The sequence below is a fragment of the Hesperophylax consimilis genome, chromosome 23, assembly GCF_061612785.1.
Source record: "Hesperophylax consimilis isolate HC1 chromosome 23, BYU_Hcon_1.0, whole genome shotgun sequence".
Taxonomy (NCBI): Eukaryota; Metazoa; Arthropoda; class Insecta; order Trichoptera; family Limnephilidae; genus Hesperophylax; species Hesperophylax consimilis.
This window is the reverse complement of record NC_142858.1, coordinates 2,014,117-2,038,634: the sequence shown is the minus strand read 5'-3', so window position 1 is coordinate 2,038,634 and position 24,518 is coordinate 2,014,117. Positions and strand designations below refer to the sequence as shown.

Sequence of the window (24,518 nt, the reverse complement as noted above, 5' to 3'; positions counted from 1 at the left end):
TAATGAAAATAAATTACAACCGGAATATGCAAACAATTTTTTTTACGATAGGAATAGTCTTGATATTATTATTTCGGCTACTGGCATTATACCTAGCTCTCTAATTAAAAATTTAGGCGTATTAGATCTATCAAAAAATTTATATATAAAGATGCAAAAGTCGGTCATTTTGAATACATGTAGGATAACAAAAGATTTTTTAAATATTTATGTTGAGGGATCAGTAGGATTTATAGGCCCTGTTAGAAGTTCTACCGAGCCGAACCCTCTGATATGAAAATATCTGGAGACGGTGAATTTTTTTTCCCATTTGATATCTGGTGATTTGACGTGTTGTTCTATTTTCGAATCCTACCCCCCCCCCCCCCCGACGGAAATTTTTGCCCCTGTCCGTAGCTATTAGTGGTGAGTCCAAAAACGACAAACACGTTTGCACAACATGTTTGGAGTTAAAAAATGCCCAAACTGTTATTTATAATCCGCACAAACAGTTTGTCCGTTTTGTCGACTCTTCTAACTTATATCAAGAAAGCACGAGTATGAATGAAAAAGAACTATTCCAAACGAATAACATTATCTTACTCTTTCGCACTAACGTCGTAATAATATGTAAGAGTGAGATAGGTCTGTTGCAGGCGAAAAACAGTACCTGTTATTCCGGGAAAAACACTATCTTAACGTTTCACACTTAAGGCCCATTACGGGTAAAGAGCGAGAAGGCAATTCATAACAGGTAATGGCTGTTTTCTGTAAGGCACCCTGTTTAGCTGTTTTTTCCGGGAAAAAACACTATCTTAACGTTTCACACTTAAGGTCCATTACGGGTAAAGAGCGAGAAGGCAATCCTTAACAGGTAAGGGCTGTTTTCTGTAAGGCACCCTGTTTAGCTGTTTTTTCCAGGAAAAAACACTATCTTAACGTTTCACACTTAACACCCATTACGGGCAAAGAGTGAGAAGGCAATCCTGTTATTTTTAAAACGGGCTGAAATTGAAATCACATAAATAAGGGGCTGTTTTCCATTCAGTTGTTTATTATTACAAAACGAGAGTAACGAGAAAAACGAACAGACCTCACCAAACGGCTCGTATACTGAGTGTTGATAGTGTAAAGTTGTTTATTTTCTGAACGACGAATTCTTGGTTTTGTGAATATAACTTAATTTTAATGATACCTAGCTATCTCGCCCCTATAGTAACAGGGTTTTATTACTTTTATTGTTATGGACTGTAACTTACAGTTACGCTACTAACCCATTACTAATTCACACAAATTACCTCAAAAACGGCTCGTTTTTTTTCAACAGTTTGGGCAAACAGTTGACGTTTTACAAATAACAGTTCGTTTTCGTTTTTTAAAAAGAACAAAAACGCCCACCACTAGTAGCTATTGCTCCCGCACTCCGAGCGATTCATTCGAATAGATCATTCGATTCTTTTGATGTTTCGGTTAAAAAAAATCGATTATATAAATATTTCGATCATTCCCATCACTAGTTTACCTGCATATTATTGAGCCGTGCATATTTTTTCTATGGTTGACACTGATGACTGATGACGTCAGATTAAAAGTGTATTGCCCAGGAAGATGGCTGTCCGTCCGTTTGACGTGATGTTATTAATTGTACTAACTATTAGCGTATTTTGGATCCAACCCTCGCTGCAAGGTAATTATCTTTTTAATCTATCACTGTGATAATTCTTGTGACTTATTTGAAGTTAATTTTAGATCCGTGAAGTGATATCGTTTGGTCTTTCTCCATTGTCCGGTTGCTGAAGTGCTGCAATTCTCGCATTAGAATTACTGCATCATAATTAAAACGAGTTTCATGAATTACGATAAGTTACGTCAGGTCGCATACTTAAGTTGTAAACAACTTGAGGAAATTAGTACCATTGGAGAGATGTGTATCGCAAACTGTAGGTGTACTTTTTGTGTGCATTTTCACTTATTGCGATGTACTTTTTTTTCTAGGAAAAAACGGTTTTACTTACTTACTTTTAAAGCTGTTTCGATCTTGTGATGTTATTAGTGACGGTTTTAGTGCTTTGGTAACGATTTGACCAAATAAGGTATCATCAGTTTCCTTCCGTGGCGTATCAATATCAATACTTGGGTGTTCACTCATTTGCAAAGGTTTCGTCATTCGATCTTCGCTCTCGGATGTGATTGCGATACCATGTCGGTACATTCGTGAGTTAATTACCTCAAGGGGCGCCACTTAAGACGGTTCACAGCCGACAGATAAATCATCATACTTAAATCAATAACATCATTTTGTTCTCTCTGCTTAAATTACAGACAGATATTTGTATTTCACACCTAGTTTTACGTTTCTTTCATTTCTAGATTAACCCGTAGTTAGAGCGAGTAGCCGTCTGAAAAATATTCATCGGGTGCTCAAGCTAATTGAGTTGCCCACGGCTAATGTCACAGTCTGCATAAAATTAGAATTTTGAATATAATATTAATGAGTGCTTTTTAAACAATACAACACATTTTTGCAAAATACAATAGATATATATTGCAAGTACTAAACATTTTTTTAAATACGATAAATATTAAGCCAAGTATTACAGCTTATTGACTATGCAAGTTGTGTGCATAAAGTCGATTATTTAGTTTAGAACCAACTAGGTGGAAATAGAGAATCGATAAAAAAAATCAAAAAAATGGTTTCAATTTCAAATAATAATGAGTCATATTTACTAAATTTTGTACTTTTATTATTTTGGCATTTTCGTAAACAAATAACAGAATATACAAGGAACATTTTTTCTATAATCCTGGTGGTAAGAATTTAAAATACATTGACCTTTAAGATTGCTCCATGTAACCAATTATAATTTAGAAAGAAATTCCTGCCCAAAATAATCAATGAAATACAAAAGTAGTTACATTGGACTTGATTTTAAGTTTGCGCACACGGCGAAGTAAATTTTAATGACTCGCAAAACACGGGTTAAGGGTTTTGAAATTTGCCTGCAGGGCTGCCAAACTCTCACTGGCATGGTGGCATCTCAATAAATAGGTAGCAATGAAATTCTAACATACACCCACAAAAGTCTAGTTTTGCAACAAAACATGTAAAACACCTTGTTTTTTTTTTTTGTTTTTTTTTTTAATGTACATTTTTTTTATTTTTACTATCAATATATAGTTGTTTTACAGGTGTTTTTCAATATCTGTCACAGTAGGATATATCTGTGTCGAGACAGACATATTGGATATAAAAATCCGTTGACCGTAACAAACCTCCGCCTTCCAGACATGCTGTTGTTACTACTGCACACTCTTCCAGCATTACAATCAGTTATTTGGATCCAATATCCTCAGAAATAATACTTCGGTCTTAGACTATGCAGAGAACACTGGGGTTATACTTGAAGATGCAGTTGCAGGTGATCAATCTTCAGTTAACATGCCTAACCAAGCCTATTCTACGAATATCGAACAAATTTTTCAAAAAGACAAAAACGGATCAACTACCTACTTGGAAGCAAAACAAAGGGAGGGAAAAGTTAGCTAAATACGTAGAATTTATAAAAAGTCAAAATCTCACTACACAAGACCTGGGGGCCTACTCTATATCTTTTGAAACTTTCCTGCCGCCGGTTTAGCCACGTCACAAACGCGTATTAACCTTTCCCTTACGGCGTTTAAAAATTCCTCGTCCTCTTGTGCTATACACTCGGTAAATATTTAGATATTGTAATTACTTAATGCAATACATAAATGTATTGCGGAGGAATACCGAAATTGTGAGCTCTGTGTTTTCTGAGAGATACTCTATTTATTAGAGAGAGATATTCGATGTTCACCCAGTTAACACATTTTGATCGGGCAGTTTTCGGCCGCGTACCTACTAGTGCTGGTAACAGGTGATTTTTCGCGTAATTTCGCGCTAACGTAGACCTCTAGAAAAATTGCGATAACTTCAAAAATATTTGTTTGATTTCAATAATTCTTTTTGCAAATTATTTATTTTATTTCATTTTATTTTATTATATTTATAAATGTAATTATTCTTCATCGTTAAACTAGTGCAGAATTTCACATAAAGTAGGAAAGTTTTGAAAAAAATAATATTTTTTTTACATAACATCCTTTATTTTACAAATTATACACAAAAACTATTTCTAAATGTAAAATAAAAATTATTATTGCATGGCTACAACCCTACAGACGCTATATAGCGAAAACTCAAGTATATTGGAACCCGTATTTTAACGTGACCCGCGCTCCACTAACAATCTATCAAAAACGTATAAATACGTGATCCGCTCTCTAGCATTAATTTGCTAAAAACGTATTAATACGTGATCCGATTACAATGTGTTAACAGCACCGGCAAGGAAAGGTTAAACAACGAACTTACTGGCTTGTTAACCCAAAAGATACAGAGTAGGCCCCCAGGAGAGACAGCCCAGAAACGTGGGACCACCTTACTCATCATGTTTTTGCCGCAAATCAAAACTCCACCACTGCCAATTTTTTTCAGAAAAAATTCATAAACACGTTTTTGAAAAATTCTGGAAAATAATTAACTGGATTTAGAAGAAAACCTTTGTTCTGGTAATGCTTGATGTAATTGTTTCTAAAAGACGCCTGCTGCCGCATTTTATTATGTCATAAATTATCTATGTTGTATTATCTGATTTTTATAGACAAAGATTATTTCTGCCCTTCAAAAAAATTCAATATATGCTTAGTTATGAAATTTTGTTTCCTTTATTACCGGTTTCGACACAATTAATGACACGGTTGTGTCGAACCCGGTAGCAAAGTAAACAAAATTGAGGTAACAAATATTTTAGTTATAATTATTCATGTATCAAATATATGGAGCATCCATTGTCTCTGAAAGAATGTTACTCTTCATTTAAATTACACAAATAATCATTATTTCAAATAATGTAATTATGTATTATATTTATTCAACGCTTCTCTTCATTAAAATGACACAAATAATTAGTATTTCAAATAATGTGATTATGAACTTGTTTGTTTAGTGTCAATTAAAAATACCTTCTAACTAACGTAATAAATAGCCGTAATGAGATTTGCATATCGTCGCATTAATTCGTAGAATGCGTAACTCCCAAATGTAAAATTTTACAGGAGGCACAAAAAACCTCGTAGTGAAAAAAAATGAAAGACGGCTTATTCTTTTTATTTATGTTTCGAACATATAGTATAATTGGAAATTTATTTTCAATCATTACACTTTTGTAAGTTAAGGCTTTCTATTTCAAATCGGAGTTAGGAAGTTTACGTAAAAACCGAGAATGGAGATACGCATTTTACAAAAGATACATACTTTTCTGCGAACAGTTTTATGAACAACCTAGCGGAAAATTTGGGAGATAGGAATTTTACATTTACAAAATAAAACACAACAATGTATGTGTATGTCGAGGCAGTCTATTTAGATGCATTTTAATGATGCGGAAGGTTATCGTTAAAGGAGTGGTAATCCTTTTCTAATGTCTGTTTTAACTCATACCACTCCTTTGTCGAGTGTGGCTCGACATTATATTTCTTACACCAACTCCTATGTCGAGTCATACTCGACATTATAGTAACGCAATTTCGAAAAATAATTTAAATTATCAAATGTATTTTTTTTTCTTTTAAACACTTTATATCTCATTCTGAATATTCCGAATACGCAAAATACATATATCTCGTCAAGTTTCGCCTTTTAGATAATTTTTAAAATCGTATTATTTTTAACCTTGTAAATGCACTGCGCAGTTATTTGGTTGCGACGCATGTAAGTAGGTAGGTACTTGCCTGTCTACCTGCGTAACAATAGGAAGCGCTGAGGGATTTCTCCCAACACATAACAAAGGATTATTATACCTATTCACTTGTTATCACATAATATTTTGTTCTGTTTGTGTATTTACATTTGTTTTTACTGTTTTTAGTGGCAAATATTTCGTGGCCGAGAAAGCACATGTGTCGTTCGGTCTTGAAAATAATACTCAGTAATTAGGTGAAAATATAGTTTTACATTTCTTTTTGTAAAGAAAGAGTAATAAAAATTACATATTTTAAAAATTTTTGTTTAACTTTTTATTGAGGCCACTTTTTATCCCTTTTTTGTAAATTAATTAAGGAGTTGGTAGTAGGTAATTAAAAAAAAAATTAGGAGTGCAAAGGGTTAAGTCTTGTAAATGCTGGTACTTTTCCTTCCTTAAGGGATTAAATCTGACTCTCAAGTGAAATCTTCAAACTCTGGAGATCATTACAGATTCGGCGACGGTTTTGTGCTGGGTGAGATCTACACTGACCGGGAGTAGTCGTGTCAGAGATGATCGTTAAGTGACGCTTGGAGTTGATGAAGGAGATTGTAGAAGAATTTGATCTGACATTGTCGATCACCCTTGTTGTCCTGTAGAAATAAAACTGATGTACTTACTAGGGTTTGCAAAACCCGGGCAAAGAGTAGCCATGACAGGAAACGTTGTGAAAGAGACTCCTCAGAGTGTGAAGATAGGTGGGAGAGACTTGAAAGTGGAACTGGTGAGCAAACATGTGCTTTAAGCGTAGAAACTCTTCATGCTCAGCATCACTTTGGAGTAAAGTGAACGCTTCATCTTGCCCGGCTGGTCGATCCCGAGGCGAGAAGAAAGGACGTCGATAGATGCGTGCGTTCCTGCGTACAATGCACGACAATTGACCCTCCACCATCATCCCATGAAGCGGGTAATCTTAATGTTGTGACAACCTGGAGTCGCTTGGCAGTTGATGTTACTCATTTCGGTAGGAAATGTTTACTCACATTTATCGATTGCGGTCCAAGTAGATTTGCCGTGTGGCGGGAAATCGAGTCAGATAATGCAGCTTCGATTATCAGACATTTGGAAGAAGTGTTTCGGGAAAGAGGCCCGCCCAAAGTAGTTCTCATGGACAATGGTACTGCATTTTGTTCCTACAGTGTTACAGATAAGTGTAAGAGATGGAATGTTCGTCAAAGATTTTGCGCGGCATACCGACCAGCTGGAAACGGTATAGTTGAACGACATCATCAAACAATAAAGAGAACTGCAGCCAGAAGTGGAAGCGATCCCCTGCAGGCAGTGTTTCGGTACAATCGTTTGCTGCAAAAAGTCAGGATGATCGAGGTATTGCGCTGTCTAGTATAGTTCACACTTCACATTCGTGGAGACACCCTTCTGCGCAAGTGAATATAGAAGAGGATGTATTGACTGAGCTCTAAGTGGGCGATCTTCTTGTGGTTAAACCAGTAGATGGGAGATGCACATCGTGCATGGAAGGGTGACAGGACTTACTTCAGTCAACAACATCGAAGTAGATGGCATACCAAGACATGTGCTTGACCCGCGGAAGATGCCTGACAGAGAACGGACTGTGTCTGAGGAGAGACTAGATGGAATTTCCGCACGTTCCACCGTAAATATTTTGGGTTTGTTTGAAGAGGACAGTGAAGAACCGGATCCGGATATGCATCAGGAGGAGATCCACTTGCAAAGAGATGGTGACCTTGAAGAAGAGATAATCACAGAACAAGGACCTATTAGGTATTTACGAAACCGCAGAGGCACATAAAACAAGAGAGCTACGGCAGAGCGTCACACGGTGCAGAAGACGTCAGTTTAGACTACAGATACAAAACACTATTCGTGACTTCACAATTAAAATTAAGGTTATAAAATGTTCAAAATTGATTAATCAACTTATCTCAGTTAATTTCACGGTAAAACTATTACACCGTAAATAAATTTCCTCAGTCAAAAACACAACAAGCGTGCACGGCTCACCGGCCAATACTGAATTAAGGAGTTACGAAGTATTCGTGAGTAAAAATGGCACCATAATTTTACGCAGTTTCCTAATTTGTGTTTATCTAAAAGGTTAATTTTTTTTTAAATTTTCGAGTTTTACTAGTCGATGCGGGTCTAATTTTAACACCAGATGGCATTAAAAACGTATTTTCGAAAAACTTGGAGTTACGCAGTCTACGAATTAATGCGACGATATATAAAACCACCAAGCTACATTGCAGATTATAACAATTCAATTTCAGTGAAATATATTGATGGACGTTTAATTAAATAAATACAGTCGATATATAAAATAGCAAGTTTCATGGGTGTTTTAGTTACAAGAAATAAGTATAAAATTGCCCCTTTAATCTCAAGCCGCAATCGCAACTCTCCTATTTCATATAACAACAATCTTTAGTAGGTGCTTTGCAAGGACGACTTTCTTAACCTTTCCTTATCTGTGGTGTGTATTTACTACACATTGCTTCTAATAACTTTAATAACTCTATAAATATAATAAATTCTGGGTTCAGATTTAAGTTATTCCCCTGTCATACATTTATGCACTGAATTAAAAAATAAATTTTTACATTTTTTTCAAATTCAATTAAAAATCAGAGATTTTTGTTAAAAATCGGGAACAAATTCACTAATACAATCAACCGTGTGACGCTGTTACGCGAAGAGTGTGCGAGGAAATGACACGCTATTGATGTCCCGCTTTAGTTCGCTATGCGGGAACATGAGAAATCCACACGTCCGCAGTTGTATTTTGATTTAGACCATCGATACCTACGACCGCATAGCTGTCATAGCCGCCACCCAGTCAGTCGCTGACCGTCGTTAGATGTGGACTCACGTTTTTTTAGCATCTGCCGATGGTTTTTTCATGTTTTCAGCAATTAAATTACAATTATTATCATTTTTGATATAAAATATAATAATCATAAGCGATTAGCTATGAATATTTATATTTTTCCGATATTAAATCGCTTATTTTGATATGTGTATTGACTACACAGCACCGGAACGCGTGGATATTTTTTATCACAGTAAGGGAAAGGTTAATATAGATCAAATACTCCATTTCTGTTGGTTGATCATGCATGTTGTGAATAAGGGACAGCCAATAAGGAATAAGAAAAATTATCTATGGATAATCCATTTTAAGCAAAACTGTAGATACGCAGTGTTGCATGCCGACCGACGATGTAATTTATTGTTAGCTTACCTCAATACTAATTTCTTAACGGTTAATACAAAAGACACAAAATATTCTTTGCTGCACCAAGAAAACTACATGAAACCAGGCTGGTTCAACTTTTGCAATTAAAGTTGTATATATATGTCAAGTTACCAATCTAATAATAGTTTAATGGTTTCAATTGGAACAATCGTGCACAACGTGAAATCTATTTTCCACACTGTTCTGGTTTGTGAATTCAGACAGCTAATAAGAAACTGATTAAACCGGGACGTTGACTATGGTTCCGAGAATTCACTTTATCACTGCTATGAAAGTAGATATTCTTTTATTAAGTTTACGAAAAAATAGATTGGAGATCAATATTTCGATAATTTTTTTAATGGATTAGTTATTGGTAGATTTTGTATACACCTGACCAAAAATTATTACCAAGACATGATCCCTTGCAACCATATTTCTCTTGCATCACCTAACAATCCTAAATGACATATTCTACCATTAGTTGGAAGCCCGCTATGAAATCCCGAACCAGTGTGGGATCCGGTCTAATTTCGTATTTGAGATTACTGCGCAGATGCGGTTAATAACCAAAGAAGCTTACGGGTCATTTCAAAACAACTTTTAAATAATTTAAAAAATGTTCTTTTATTGTTATAAATTACATTTAAATGAACATATTTCCTGATTGTGTATTTGTTCCAAAATTTTTAAGGGAACTGAAAAAATTGCAAAAAACTGCATCTATAATATCGTGGATTTTGTCATAAATCACCATAGAAACCCCACATTCTACATAATCCATATATATAATAATAATAATACTTGGATGACTTGTATAGTGCCGTTTTTGTGCAAAAACACCTCAAGGGCGCTGTACAAACTTATAATACATTTCTACAGAGATCTATGTTATTACTTAACTATTTATGGAGAAAATATACAGTACAATACTTACCTGGTAGGTCACTTGAAATTAACACTTAGGACGGGTTGTTTCGGAGAATTTGAACAATTCATCAAATTTCAACGTTCATTTACGGGTTCTGTGAAAGTCCTATTCAAATTCTGTTATTATATCATTATAGGCTAGTTGCTTGACAGAACTGAAATAAAAACAGAACTTAAAAATATCTTTCACAGAACTTGAAAATTAACATTGAAATTTGAAGAATTGTTCAAGTTCTCCGAAACAACCCGTCCTTAATTAACATTCTCTAATTGTTTATTGGTGAAATTTCGATACAGGATTTAGGACTTAATTGAAAAGTTGAATATAACTGGACTTTCTCTTAGGGTTGGTATATTTAATTTAAGGGTACGACAGTATGTATGTATGTATGTATTATTTGATTACATATAATTGTAAAGTTGCTCATCTCGACACAGGAATACTTTAGGGAGATGTGCGGCGGAGGATTTTATTAAATGTACCATGTTACTAACAAGCTACAACCAATTGTGTTTATTATCTCAGATGCCTGTATGGTGGTGCCCTATTCGGCTGATTCCCAGAACGGTGAGGTGTCACTTGCTGACATCGAGGTGTTGACGTGTGCGCGCCTGAGACTGCCTCGCGATGTCACCACCCCAACGACCCTCATCACCACCACAACTCTGGCCAAGCCCCCTCCTCCCGCGGTGGCCGTGAACCAAACCGGCCCCGATGTTACTACCCCAAAAATTACACCCAAAAATGGAACTGTCCCGAGTGAGTACAAAAGAAATGCAACTAAGTGTTATTTCGACTATACTATAATAATAATATTTGGCTCATTTATATAGCGCCATTTTTGTGAAAAATCACCTCAAGGGCGCTGTGGTTGATTATCAGCTAAGTCCATAATTCTTACTGCCTCCCCAGGAACCGTTCATTGTATAACTAACAACTCTGCCATAGGTAACCCCAAGTGGTTTCCTATGTTTAATGATTTAGCAGGGGTGCTAAGGTTCATGTGGGTAAGGTGTGTTCAGGATGTGCCAGCTGCGTTGCGTGTTTGGGGAGACCCTTTGACCTCTCCAACTGGTCTCTGTTTGTAAATTAAATGTTGTATTGTCAAATAACGATTAAATGTTGCATGTATTATCATAAGTATTGAATTCATTTACTACTGAATTGCTTAACATCTCAGACAATATTTAAAAAATATATTTTTTTGATACTGATAATTCCTATTGGAATTCCATTATAATAGTATATTGAAACAATTTTAAACTTTTTCCACAATTATTATTTCTGACCGTTACCGGTTTCAGCTGATCACGCCTGTGACAGGCTGAAACCGGTAACGGTCAGAAATAAAATGTGGAAAAAAGCTTAAAATTGTTTCAATATATTATAATGGAATAAATTTATTTTGTTTTCATGGAAAGTTTTGTTTTTATGCTTTACATCAAATTAAAACTGAACATAAATTTGACCATGTTGAAAAAAGAGCCAAGCGAAACCAGTTAGTAGATAAATTTATAAATTTGTTATTAAAAACCAAGTGTTTTCTTTTCATTTAATATAATTTATTACTGTTTATTTATTTAATAGCCCACAGTGTCTACACTTGTAGTTCACCTATATGTTTTTGTTCACTCTTCTTTATGCCTGCAGAAGTGTGATATTATTGCCTATATTCTACAGTTGCCAGTAGATTGACTACGGCAGAATCAGGAATTACAATTAATTTGGTACACAAAAAATTGAAATGTACATTAACCTCTGTTGTTCCTGATTCCACAGTCACCATCCTCTTTTCTCTTTCCTCTCCTTGGTGCCAATATTAGAAAAAATAACAAAATTTTAAAATAAATTATTTGTAAATATGTTGCATTCTAGAATATGCATGCTTTTTACTTGCATTCAAATTAATAATGGGGTGTGCTTGTTGTCCAGGCCTGGTCATAATCAAAGAAATACACTACTTTAAAATGAGTAACCAGATCTGAATAGTTGGGTTCTCCAAACCTTCAACATATTAGAATAGTATTTTAGATTATGATTGGTGTAAGACTCTATCTAACGTATATTCTTGGTGTAAGAAGAGTCTTACACCAAGAATATACGTTAGATAGAGTCTTACACCAATCATAATCTAAAATACTATTCTAATATGTTGAAGGTTTGGAGAACCCATTTATATGTTAGATAGAGTCTTACACCAAGAATATACGAATATACAAGAGATCTAACGTATATTCTTGGTGTAAGACTCTATCTAACGTATAAATGATCCCCCACCATAAATGCTGTGCCACATCAATTTTGCGTGCACCGGGCCTACAGCTTCACTACTTGAACTCTGTTGACCAGAGAAAGCAGATTATAATTTTATTGATTATTGATTACATCATCCAATACATCTCTGATTTGCAATACATCACGAACAGTTGATAAGTTTGAATACATTTTATTGATAATAAGCCTGCTGCAAAAATAAACTTTATGATAAATGAGGTAACTTAGTATTGTTAAAGTAATGAGTCATAAATTCATTGTATTTTGTATTGTGGTACTAATCACGAATGAGTTGTATACAAGACATTATTGTAATTTTGTATTGTTTTACTAATCACGAATGAGTTGTATACAAGACATTATTGATTTATCAATGCAATAATTTTCTTCAAAAATAATGTACAGGGTTTTCCAATAAGAGGTGTTATTTTGAATAGTTCGCTATTTCGGTAGATGTTACTTTTGAAGCTGTCATTTTTTGACATTTGACAAGAAGAAACTACGCCATTAATAAAAATGGAACGATACACGCTTCTACAACGCATTGAAATTATTAAAATTCACTTGAGTGAATCAAATGCAAATCATCTTGAGTGATGAGGCCCATTTCCACCTTGGTGGCTTCGTCAACAAGCAAAATTGTCGCATCTGGGGCTCGGAAAACCCAAGAGTTATTGTTGAAAAGCCTCTCTATCCTCAATGTGTGACTGTTTGGTGCAGTTTATGGTCTGGCGGAGTCATTGGACCTTACTTTTTCGAAAATGAGGCTGGAGCAACAGTTACGGTGGATGGATTGCGCTATCGAGAGACGATTTATGATTTTTTATGGCCGGAATTGGATGATATTGATCTGGACAGCGTTTACTTTCAACAAGACGGCGCTACGTGCCACACAAGCGACGAAACCATTGATTTTTTACGATTGAATATCAAAATAACACCTCTTATTGGAAAACCCTGTATTTTTCTTTACTGGAGATGTTACAGATATAATTAAATTGGTCTTTTACTGGATATCTGGTGCACTACTTGACCAGATTTTGTTTGCCTTTAATTTGGTAATGTTACTTCACATTCGCAAAGCTTATTAAATTAAATGTAGGAAAATAGAATCGAGCTCCTTAGTTTAGCTTTTTCGAAATGTTCAACAATCCTGTTAAAAGCTTTTCTTAAATATTAACATTGCTTACAGAAGGAATCAAGTTCATTATTGTTTTGTTATCTCTTTTACAGAAGCAACCTCATTGTTTTTAAATGATTTGCAATTACAAGAATCGAACTCTTAGAGCCAAAGTATATTCAAATAGAACATTCTCATCAACGCCATTATGTTTTGTAAAAATCTGATCTTTGGTCATCAAATGCAATGAAGTTTGAAACACCTCAAGCTAAGTTCTCTAAAGTTTTGCAATGTTTACAGGAATTGAGCTGCTTATACCACGCCGCAACTTGGGGGAGAATGGTACCGGCATACACCTGTACAAGGAGTGTAACACTACTGCTCCCAGTAACAGCTCTGGACCCACACCCATCTGTGTGAGTGACCCCATTGTTCCCGATGAAGGTAAACTATTAATTATGTCTTCAAACTTACTTAACTTCTTTATAGTAATATGTAAATTATTCTCTAAATGGTAGTTTAGTCTGTCTTCATGTTTACATAAGATTAAATGCCTATATAACATATCTTAAATAAACTCTCATGGAACAGATGCACATAGAGTAAGGCTCTTTTATTTACCTTGTTCCAACAATAAAATGTCTTATAATTATTACTAGCTTATCCATAATATGCGACAACACACTAGAACTGGCAACCCCCCAATATTGGGGAATTTTAAAAGGTAACTTAGGTTAATAACTGCAAGCATCCATTATCAACTTTAAAAGTCTGAAACACACATTACTCATAACGATAAAGAGTTACTTCTTTAAAATGTTGCTGAAGGAGTTGCGCTTGACCATACTAATTATCTATAGTACTTTCCACGGTGACATTTAAATGTTTTATTTTAGTCATGTAATTATTAATATTTAATAAAGTGTTTTCGGAGATTCCTTAGTCCCGTTGGCTCGAGGTAGTTGTTACTTTTGTGCGGTATAACATAAAAATAGTGTAATCTAAACCTCAAATAGTGTAATCTTAAAAATAGTGTAATCTAAACCTCAAATAGTGTAATCTTAAAAATAGTGTAATCTAAACCTCAAATCCTAAAATATGTGTAGATTTGTTTCACAACATATTTAAAGGTGTATAAATAACCTTGTGGTTTGATAGCACATTAAATTAAAAGCAATGTGTGAAAATTTCAATTGAATATGTAAGCACCAACTGTTAACTATGTATAAGGAAGCATTACAACCATTCTCCAGCCACATTTTCCTTTTCAGACTTTATCAGTGAATTTCAATTCGTAATAGTTTTGTATTATTTAATATAATGGATGTGTTATCAACATTATTAAATTAAATATTGAGTAGCCTATTTCTCGAATCATCTCTCTACATATGGTCATACAAAAATAATTATTTAATTTATTTGGTTTTTATTGCAAAGCGGAAATACTTTGACCATCTAACACAATATGCCAGAGGCCTGGGGGGTTAATTTCCACTTTTAAGGTTTGCATTAATTCACGAAAACAATATGTATTAAATAATCCAGCGAGGTGGTATATAATAATAATATGGCGGAATTAATTGAGCAGCTTACGGCTAAACACTTTGTATAGACATTCTACATTACTTGGTAGCATAAAGGCGGGCTTTTTACTTTTCCAACCAATATCTACTGGCGATATAGTAACGACATTCAGAATTTATATGAACTGTTGACAATGTTTAACCTACTTGCACATGCCGTTTGTCACTTGAGTTTGTATTTTAAATCAGTAATACTGTAATTTTTTCCAGGGAATTCAACTGCTTCTGGAGATATAAACATGGAGGACTTTTCGGAACCACAAGATAAACTTTTATCTGACAACAACAGCACAAATGTTACAAATGTGAATATATTATTTGAAAAATACATCTATCCGCATAATTTTACATTAAGTCATAGACTTGTATTATAATTTATTACTCTGTACGTACAATGTATACTATTATGACGATATTTTGTTTGATTGCAGGACACCCATGAGTATTACAATAGCACATTCATTTTTGACAGTACTGTCTTTGAGTCACATTGGGCAAACCTTATGAAAAGCGGAGAGATCAAAGTGAATGATCTACTTAGTCATTCCCACAGGAGAGCCACTGTAAGTTTAAATATATCAAATTGTTAAATGTGAACCAAATTGGTATGTTTAGCAGATTTATTTGCTGTGTAATGTAACATTGTAATGTTTTTGGCCCCACCTTTGCATACTGTATAATAAGGCCTAAGGTACTTAGTAAGAAATCTGTTTTTTTAGAAAGAATAATAATTGTAATGGAAAGATGAAATATTATATTTATAGTAAACTGTGTGGAAATATTGATATGGTTGCCTGTGTCTTCAAGCTGACGTTGATAACAAGCTTCATATAAATATTTTGAAATGAGTAGTCCTGACTTTCACCAGAGCATTTAGTCTCGCCTCCCACAGGTATACTAGGCTATGCTAATCTCAAAAGAGTTGCAACTATAAAGCATCTTCGAATTGTTTATGAGAGTAAGCTGACATTTCGTGTTGATATCAAAGAGGCGTGCAAGACGGCTTTAAAAATATTAGGGTTTTTTCTCCGAGTTTTTGTGTTTTTTCAAGAGTTTGTTTGTTCTGTCATGAGTTTTTCGGGATACCAGTACTCAAGAATTTTATACTTCTCCATGGTATGTAGTAAGCTGGAGAGTGGCTCGGCTGTATGGAACCCTCGTGAGGTGGGGTGCTTCCCAATGTTGCAGACGGTTCAGAAAAAGTTTCTGAGATTTTAACTGACAAACTTTCTTTTCGGCGTCCTGGGACTTAACACTTTGGTTCCATCATAACTCAACACAATGACAATTCAACACACCTTTAAAAAATTATATAAAGTTATTAAAAGCAATGAAAAAAAACTAACCTATAAACCCAACATATTGACCCTAGTTTTTTTATCACTTTAAATGACTATATCACCTTTTGACTCCTATTGTGCGGCTGGCTACATTTGCAGTCCAGTAAAATTATGACTACCTTGTGGTGCACTGTAGTGTGTAGAGCTAGTTTTTATATGTTTTTAATGCATTTCATTACTGTCCATGAAAATTCCAAAGTTAAAAAGTTTTTTTTCCAAATTTTGTAAAATTATGTATATTATTACAAATTTAATTTTCAATATTAAATTTAATTTTTTTGTTATTTACAAAATTTTACTCGTCTCAAAGGGGTTTAAAGGTGCATTGAATTGTCATTTTGATGAGTTATCCGGTCACCGTAATTTCTTATATATTTTTGTAAGTTTGTAATGTAGGAGAAATTTAATAAACAAAATATTGTTATTTATATTTTCTTGAAGTGCAATAATAATATTTTATAAATGAAATTTATGTGATAATCCTTGTTTATGAAAATACATTGATTACACGATCGTCAAGGTTGAAAGTTAGAATCATCATTTACATGATAACTTTACTTCATTCTTTGAAATACACCCTTTTACAGACTCTCCGGCTGCAATTTGAGTTCCCATTCTACGGGCAGTTTGTCAGGAACGTGACCATAGCAACGGGGGGCTTCATTTACACTGGAGACTACATCCACAGCTGGCTGGCGGCCACCCAGTACATAGCTCCCCTGATGGGTAACTTTGATACCAGCCAATCCGAAGACAGCTATGTGAAGTATATAGACAATGGTTAGTTGGATGTCAATCCCAAGTGACGACTTCTTTATATTATCATTTGTAACCAACGACATTCCGCTGACAGATCCATTGTAATCTCTCCCTCTTTCTCATAAACGACACATCTACCAAAATGAGAGGTAGCAATGGAGCTCTCAAAGGCAGCAACACATTATATATTCTGACAATAAGTGTCCCAAAAGTAGCGAACTATCTGTTTGATCATACGCAGTGTGTTAGAATAATTTCTGTACATTTCTTTCACATCTTCAGAGAGCAATGCAAAACTTGTTTTATTTTGGATATTTTTCTGGTGCACTATAAAAAAAATATTTATTTGTTTGGTCCGTTTTTAATAATTCATCATGACATGATCTTAATATTAAAAGTATCTGATGATAAATTATTAATAAATTAATTTGGGAGACGGGCTTGGCTACCATTTATTGACCCGGGTAACCATTTATTGAATAACAAACACCTCTGCCATAGGTCACCCTAAGTGGTTCGCTTGCCAGAATGGTGATTTGGTGATTTAGCAGGGGTGCCCGGGTTCAGTGGGGGAGGTGTGTTCAGGATGAGCCTGCCCATCACCTGCGTAGCATGCCAGATCGGAAGAGGCTGGTTTTAAGACCCTTGACCTCTCCAACTGGTTTCTCGACTCATCATTTTGCGCCACAGCAGAAGGGATATATTTATACTTCACTCCTGTTCACACTGATCCCTAGATTTCTATCCACCCCTCATACCTTTTCCTTCCCAGAACTTCCTCTCCTTAAAAAGGCCCTCCATGCAGCATCCCCAAATTTTGCATGAAGAAATCCCACATAGTAGGCCCTGAGTAAAGTAATTTACCTCAGGGCCTCCTGCGTGGGATTTCTTCACGCAAACTTTGACTTCTGACCCACCTTATAAAATCAATCATTCCAAATGTCATTGCGTTTTATTAATGGTTATGTACTAACTATGGTTCTGCATCTTCAGTTGCTTGATTTTAAAGTTTCAAATGTTTTTTTGTTTAATAGGTATATTATATAAAAATTATCTTATAAATTATAAAGGTTCTGTAGAAGGATATTGAATTGAATATTTTATACCACTGGTATCATTGCTCGAGCGAGTTGCTAAATCTAACCGTGACTAGCATAATTGTTAGTTGATTACTCCCCACCGTCGTTACATTGTGAGTTCCGTGCGAATCCTCAGTAAAAATTACTGTCAAATTAAAGCAGTCCTTCTACAGTTCTTATTAAATGTTTTGAACAAAAGCATGATTAAACATGGCTGTACAAACTTATAACTTAAAGTGCAAAAACTGGTGAATCTAAATCACATTTAGAAATCAAGTCTGAAGTTGATTTTTTTTTAAAGTCTGTTGATTAATGCCATCTGTTTATTGTCTTTTAAAATGTGTCTAAAATTGTCTTTAAATGTGTTTAAAGCGTAGACCCGACTCCAAAAGTTCTTTTCGGTTTCCGTTTTGTTTCGCTTGTACTTTCGCATTGTATTTTCACTTGTATTTTCGCATTCTGCTTGTACTAAGTACTTCCGGACACCGTGTATAACATAAAATATTAATAACACATTAAAAATGTGTGTGAAAACAAAACCTATACCTAATTGTCAGATTCCAATACATTATTTAATTAAATCCTACTTTTTTCCCCATCTCCTTTTGTATCCATGCCAACACATTTTCATTTGAATCAAAAGCATTGTATCAAAAGATGTATGCGAAAGAGTTATTTGTGTAATTACAAACTACACTAATTTACTCAACATGAGAACTTTAATACTAAACAGAGTGCCCTTCATCTATTCGCAAATTTGCCAACATTATTACAAACTAGCGTACTTCTGTATTTTAAAATGATTTTTTTGCGTTGTAAACTCATTTAATCTTTTAATTATGTACCACTGTTGCGATAAATTTATGTGACTTACACAGTAATACTTTTTATCGTATTTGTGTATAAGATGTGCGTATGTATTAGAAATTTTGCAATGTAATATTGAAGAATGGTTAATTGACTATTATTTAAACTAATACACATTTCAGAAACAGAACAGAACAGAAATAATGTTTTTGCATTTATTTAATTCAGTGTTGCATTGTTGTAACTTTGTTGCGCATTATTAATGTGTTAGGTGTCTAACAATTAAAATTAAGTACCCATAAAAGACATTAGCTGTTTGTTATTGTTTTTATTGTGTGTAGGAGTAAGGCTCTCGACCATGAATCCAGAGTTCGCCGGTTCAGATCCAGAGGTCGCAGGTCGCGGTACGGCGTGCGAAATTTGTGTTATTTAACAAATAATCCTTTTTAATTTATCTATGGGTAGTATATTTGCAGCATGTTCCAGAGTGGAAGATACTCTAAATATCGCCCTGGTGAAAGACCACCATTCATGAAACATTGCTTGAAATGGCTTTAGTCATGTTAGGTGACCAGATCTGAATAGCCAGGTACTTCCCCACCTTCCTCTTCCTCATTTCTTTCCCCTCCCCACTCCCTTCAGCTTCACAGCATACCCCAGTTGGGGATGCCATAGTCTCACTAGCTCCAGACGGTTGGGAGCAGTTGGTACTCTTGTGCGTTATTCACATTAAAAAATATTATGTCAATTGTAAATGGCGATAATAAAAAAATAACTATTTGTTTCCATCACGACTATCTGTGATTGTGTAAATCATTATTAGCAGAGCGCATTTTATTTGAAATTTTGTATTTATGCTTATTCCCACAAAATGTAATATGTACCTGCTGGCGTTGTTATTTATTTATTGTTGTAATTTTTCTCTTTTAAAGGAACGGCTTTGACTGTGATTTGGGAAAATGTAGTACTCCAAGACAGGCCGATGGACGGCAAGTTTACCTTTGCCGCCACGCTCTATGACACCGGCGATTTGGCATTCACTTATAAAGATATACCAATACCTATTGAAAACATCCAAGATGTTGAACACCCCGTGAAAGTTGGACTTAGTGATGCCTTCATCATTGACCACGTGTCACTGTGTAAGAATTCATTTTGACTTAATTTACTTTGTTCCCGAAATATTTAAATACATACGTAATGCCACCATTGTCTCTCCCCATCATGTAAAGTTTTCTTTCAAAGAGGTGAACAGTATAATCATCTCTCTTAACCAATGGACTGTTTTACAAACACAAGAGCACTCTAAAATTTGCCACTGTGTTTGGTGCTTGCGTACTTGTGTGAGCTCTAATACCGTCCATATTGACGTGAATTTTATCAGGACGTGAATTTTATAAGGACGTGAATTTTATAAGGACGTGAATTTTAAAAATATGGGAAGGAACGGAACAATGTCTGATCCTCATTCGAAAGAGTGAAGAAATTTATTTTTTGAAAAAATGGGGGAATTGAAATATCACACAAACTTTAAAAAATACAACACTTGAGTCGTGGAGTTGCAAAACCCGCTCTGGAAATTTCAACTGGTTTTGATACAACCCCAAAAAAAGAGTTGAAATACGTTCAAATAAATATAGTTATATTAACATTGCCGCTAAATATCAAAAGAATACTGTTGGTATTATTACTTAGACATTTGGCATAAAAGGTAAATTCTTCTTATATATATGCCAATTGACGGACCATTTTATCCCAGCAGTTCTCCGGCGCAAGACAATCTACGAGTACCACCGATTGGAGTTCAGAAACCAGAAGCACATCACCAACAACACCATTGTGAAGCTGACTGCTCTGCCCTCCTGCCCTCAGCATAAAACATGCACTACATGTCTGCAACATGATACGGTCTTTGAGGTAAACCTCCCTTGTAAATGTGCAGACAATTTTCCGACATACATAAATTTACTTCTTTACTCGTGGGTAGTTTTTGTGCCAAGAAATCCAACATGGATTAACTAGTAGCGAACCTCCTGAAACCTTTGAAAAATGCTCTTAGCATATTAAAATAAATTTTATTCGCTGTCAAGGAATGTGTCTTAATATTGTTCTGGCTTGTCGTTTCGTCAATTGTTTTTTTTTTATTTTGTGTGAAAAAGAGCATCGCAAAAATTCCTTGCCAAATTTCATAGTACCTTATTTATTTTTAAAAAAGGCACATAAGACTTAGTTTTTTGTGAAGAATACTTATTTAGCTGAAAAACATAATAAAACTTGAGAATATTTTCATGACTTCATTATATTATATTTTTTAATAAAATTACTAGCTGTACACTGCCGCGCGTCTGTCTGTGCAGATAGAGAAACAATAGCATATTTTGCTTTCACGTCAAACAGATGGTGCTATTTTTAAAAAAAAGCGTGGTTTTACCTGTCACAGGTGACATCTATATAATATAGATGTACGAGGCGTATCCAGAAAGTAAGTGTACTGAGGCTCTCATGACCGAATGAATTTTATTTTCGACATGTTGGCTACACTTACACGTAGCCTGACTCTTCCCCTCCGCAACGAGACCGGTTCAAGGTCAGTACGTTGAGAAGTGTCGACGCGACAACACGTTTTGTGAAGAATGTCAATACAATCTCCCGCCAAGTGCGAAATACGCGGCGTCATCCGTTATCACGTTTGGAAGGGAAAACCTCCGTTTGAGGTTTATAATTTGGTGAAAACTGCATATGGTGATAAAGCTATGAATCGTACAAGTATGTGCAAGTGGTATCGCGAGTTTAAAAATGGTTCTCACCTCTTCACCCTCCGCCAAAAAGTTCAAAACCACAATTTCAGCCAAGAAAATTATGGCATCCGTGTTTTGGGACTGTCAAGCCATAATTTTGATTGAATATCTGCCTCAAGGGGAGACCATCAACTCTGCAAGATACTGTGAGACCCTAAAAAAATTGCGGAAGGCGATTCAAAACAAGAGGAGAGGCATGCTGACAAAGGGAGTCAGCCTGCTGCACGACAATGCCAGACGTATAATAACACACGCGTATTCCAATGCAACGTTGTGTCAAAATTTCAAAGCAATTGGTGAAGAACTTTCCCAGATTTTTCAACAAACTAACATTTTTATTTATATAAATGCTGCCTATACATTTGCGAGCCGAATCATGAATTATGGGAAGAAACAAACCAACCACATGTGGCAGTTCACGCTATTAGAGAGAAAAAACATTTCACTGAATATAATTAGTTATCCTTGGGAAACTAAACAAACAATTTATCTTCTGGTAAGAAGGTACAATGTGGGCGATTAGCATTTTACCCCTGGAAATCCAAGAGTTAATACTTTAGTTTTATGTTTTAGTGTACCTGGTGCCCCATGGCAAAGCTGTGTTCTATTGGCAATGATAGACAGCGGCAAGAATGGATGTACTTGCGTAAGTGTTTCATTTTATACCCCCTGCTGTAATAGTTCTCCCCTAAAACACCTTTGCTTTTGAGCCTCTCCATTGCTTTGTTAAACCTCCAATCAAAGCTTCCCCTTCACTTAAACTAATAAGCTGATAAGCTCAAACAGTTTTATTGTGAAGTATTTGATAGACTAATGTGTATTTAATATTGCAGAGTGCCTTGATGGAAACATAACTGATGTGGCTCTATGTGAAGACACCAAAGTTTTCAATACAGACATTGGGGATCGCGCCTCTCCTCCGTATACCACTACCAAGAATGTCACTGTACTTAATGCTGAACATGCAGGTAATTATCCATTACGGTTTAATATTAGTTACAGTTCAGACAAAAATTACCACAACCCAACACATTTCTTTAACAAAATTCTTTCAATGGACTAAACTTCCAATACATGTGTGTGTGCAATCATCGCTTCACAGCTAAACATTTAATCAGAATATTTATTTATATTTCAGAGACAAAACATTGCACAAACCTTACAAAAGCAGTATTTTATCATTACTTTACCATAATATCATTGCTATAAGTACAATAACAATGTTTTGTATTAAAATAAAGATAATGTGAGTTGCAAAACTCGCACTGGAATTTTTTTTAAAATCTGAAGTTACCTGCAAAAAACAGTTTGGAATGCTTTCAATATATAAGAAGAATTTACCTTTTATGCCAAATGTCTAAATAATAATACCAACACTATTTTTTTGATATTTAGCGGCAATGTTAACCACTCAGAACATTAGAACGTCAAAAGACGTAAATATGATAATAGCGGTCAAGACATTAGAACGTCTTTTCACGTAAATGCGCGAGATTTTACAAAAATTGATTTATTTCCATCACTAGTATACGGATTGCCATGATTTAAAAAACAGAGTATCGATAATGAATAACGCTACGCGTCTGTATTCAAGAATATCTATGGAACGTAGAGGTGCATTATCTAAGCCGATTGAATCTGTCATCTTGTTCGTTCGTAATTTATTGCGTTTCAAAATAATTTATTAAAAATATTTTAGTTTGGACGGTTAATATTTTGAGGTTACTAATAGTTTTTAATTATATTTCTTCAATATATAATGTGTTATTTCTTTATGATACTCAGAAAAAAGTACATTTTTCAAGGCTTTGAAATAATGGTAAGCGATTTTTACATATATTTGACGTTTTCATAAAATGTATACTTGGAAACGCAAATATTTACGTATAACAACACAATGCGATAGTGGATTTCATAATCTTTCCAAAACATTTTTTAGAATGAGGCTACGTTTCCCAAAACGTGAGTTATGAAGCTTTTAGCAAAACTCGTAAATAACACAAAAATTATCACATTTTGACAGTTCTCAAAGAAACACATAATAAATAAAAGTCTTTGTCTGAGAGGTTAATATTACTATATTTATTTTAACGTATTTCAACTCTTTTTTTGGGGTTGTATCAAAACCAGATGAAATTTCCAGAGCGAGTTTTGCAATTCCACGACTCAAGTGTTGTATTTTTTAAAGTTTGTGTGATATTTCATACTTCTGAAAAATTATCAATATTCTGATGATGGTGTCGCCATGGAAGCAACGATATATGTTTATGATTTGCTTCGAACAGGTGATCCCAACCGACAAACACAAAAAGACATAAAATTACATAAATAACCTTCAGGACAGTATGGATGTATACCGTACGGCGGTGTTTGTAGAAATCCTCCTATTAGTGATATTATTTTTTAATAATATTAAATATTTTTTAATATAATGTCTGATTTACCCCTTCTTCATCCTGTTGATCACTTTGTATGCCTTATTCGAGTGATGCCTCCATTCAAAGCTCTGGAAAAACTGTAACTCGGATTTGGATTCCTGGACATGTTGGTATCATGGGTAATGATATTGCGGATGCCTTGGCAAAACAAGGAGCCTCCAACCCCGTTGTTACCCTCGTAAACCACATTCCCCTATCTGACATTTTTTTCCATCATCAAAGATAGATCCCACAATGTTTGGGCAGAGTATTGGCACATTGCTAGTCAATCCAAGGGAGCCTGCTATGCCTTAATACAAAGAACTATCCCATCAAAAGCGTGGTTTCAGCAATTCTCACATTTTTCCAAAAAATAAATTTCTTCTCTT

At 34.8% G+C, this 24,518-nt stretch overlaps 1 protein-coding gene across 2 annotated transcripts in view; it reads left to right on the top strand.

Moving 5' to 3' along the window:
- Positions 1 to 1,563: 1,563 nt before the first annotated feature.
- l(1)G0289 (plexin domain containing lethal (1) G0289) overlaps positions 1,564 to 24,518 on the top strand; it is a 38,887-nt gene continuing 15,932 nt past the window's right edge. The window contains exons 1-10 of one of the 2 annotated variants that reach the window (XM_089646103.1): positions 1,564 to 1,666; positions 10,478 to 10,711; positions 13,647 to 13,790; positions 15,140 to 15,234; positions 15,361 to 15,492; positions 16,857 to 17,049; positions 19,847 to 20,056; positions 20,677 to 20,831; positions 22,286 to 22,358; positions 22,546 to 22,680. In XM_089646103.1, coding sequence (XP_089502229.1) covers positions 1,588 to 1,666; positions 10,478 to 10,711; positions 13,647 to 13,790; positions 15,140 to 15,234; positions 15,361 to 15,492; positions 16,857 to 17,049; positions 19,847 to 20,056; positions 20,677 to 20,831; positions 22,286 to 22,358; positions 22,546 to 22,680 — 1,450 coding nt within the window. In that variant the 5' untranslated portion in view covers positions 1,564 to 1,587. Of the gene's footprint in view, positions 1,667 to 10,477; positions 10,712 to 13,646; positions 13,791 to 15,139; positions 15,235 to 15,360; positions 15,493 to 16,856; positions 17,050 to 19,846; positions 20,057 to 20,673; positions 20,832 to 22,285; positions 22,359 to 22,545; positions 22,681 to 24,518 lie in introns of both variants that reach the window. The other variant, XM_089646102.1, reaches the window with a different exon arrangement.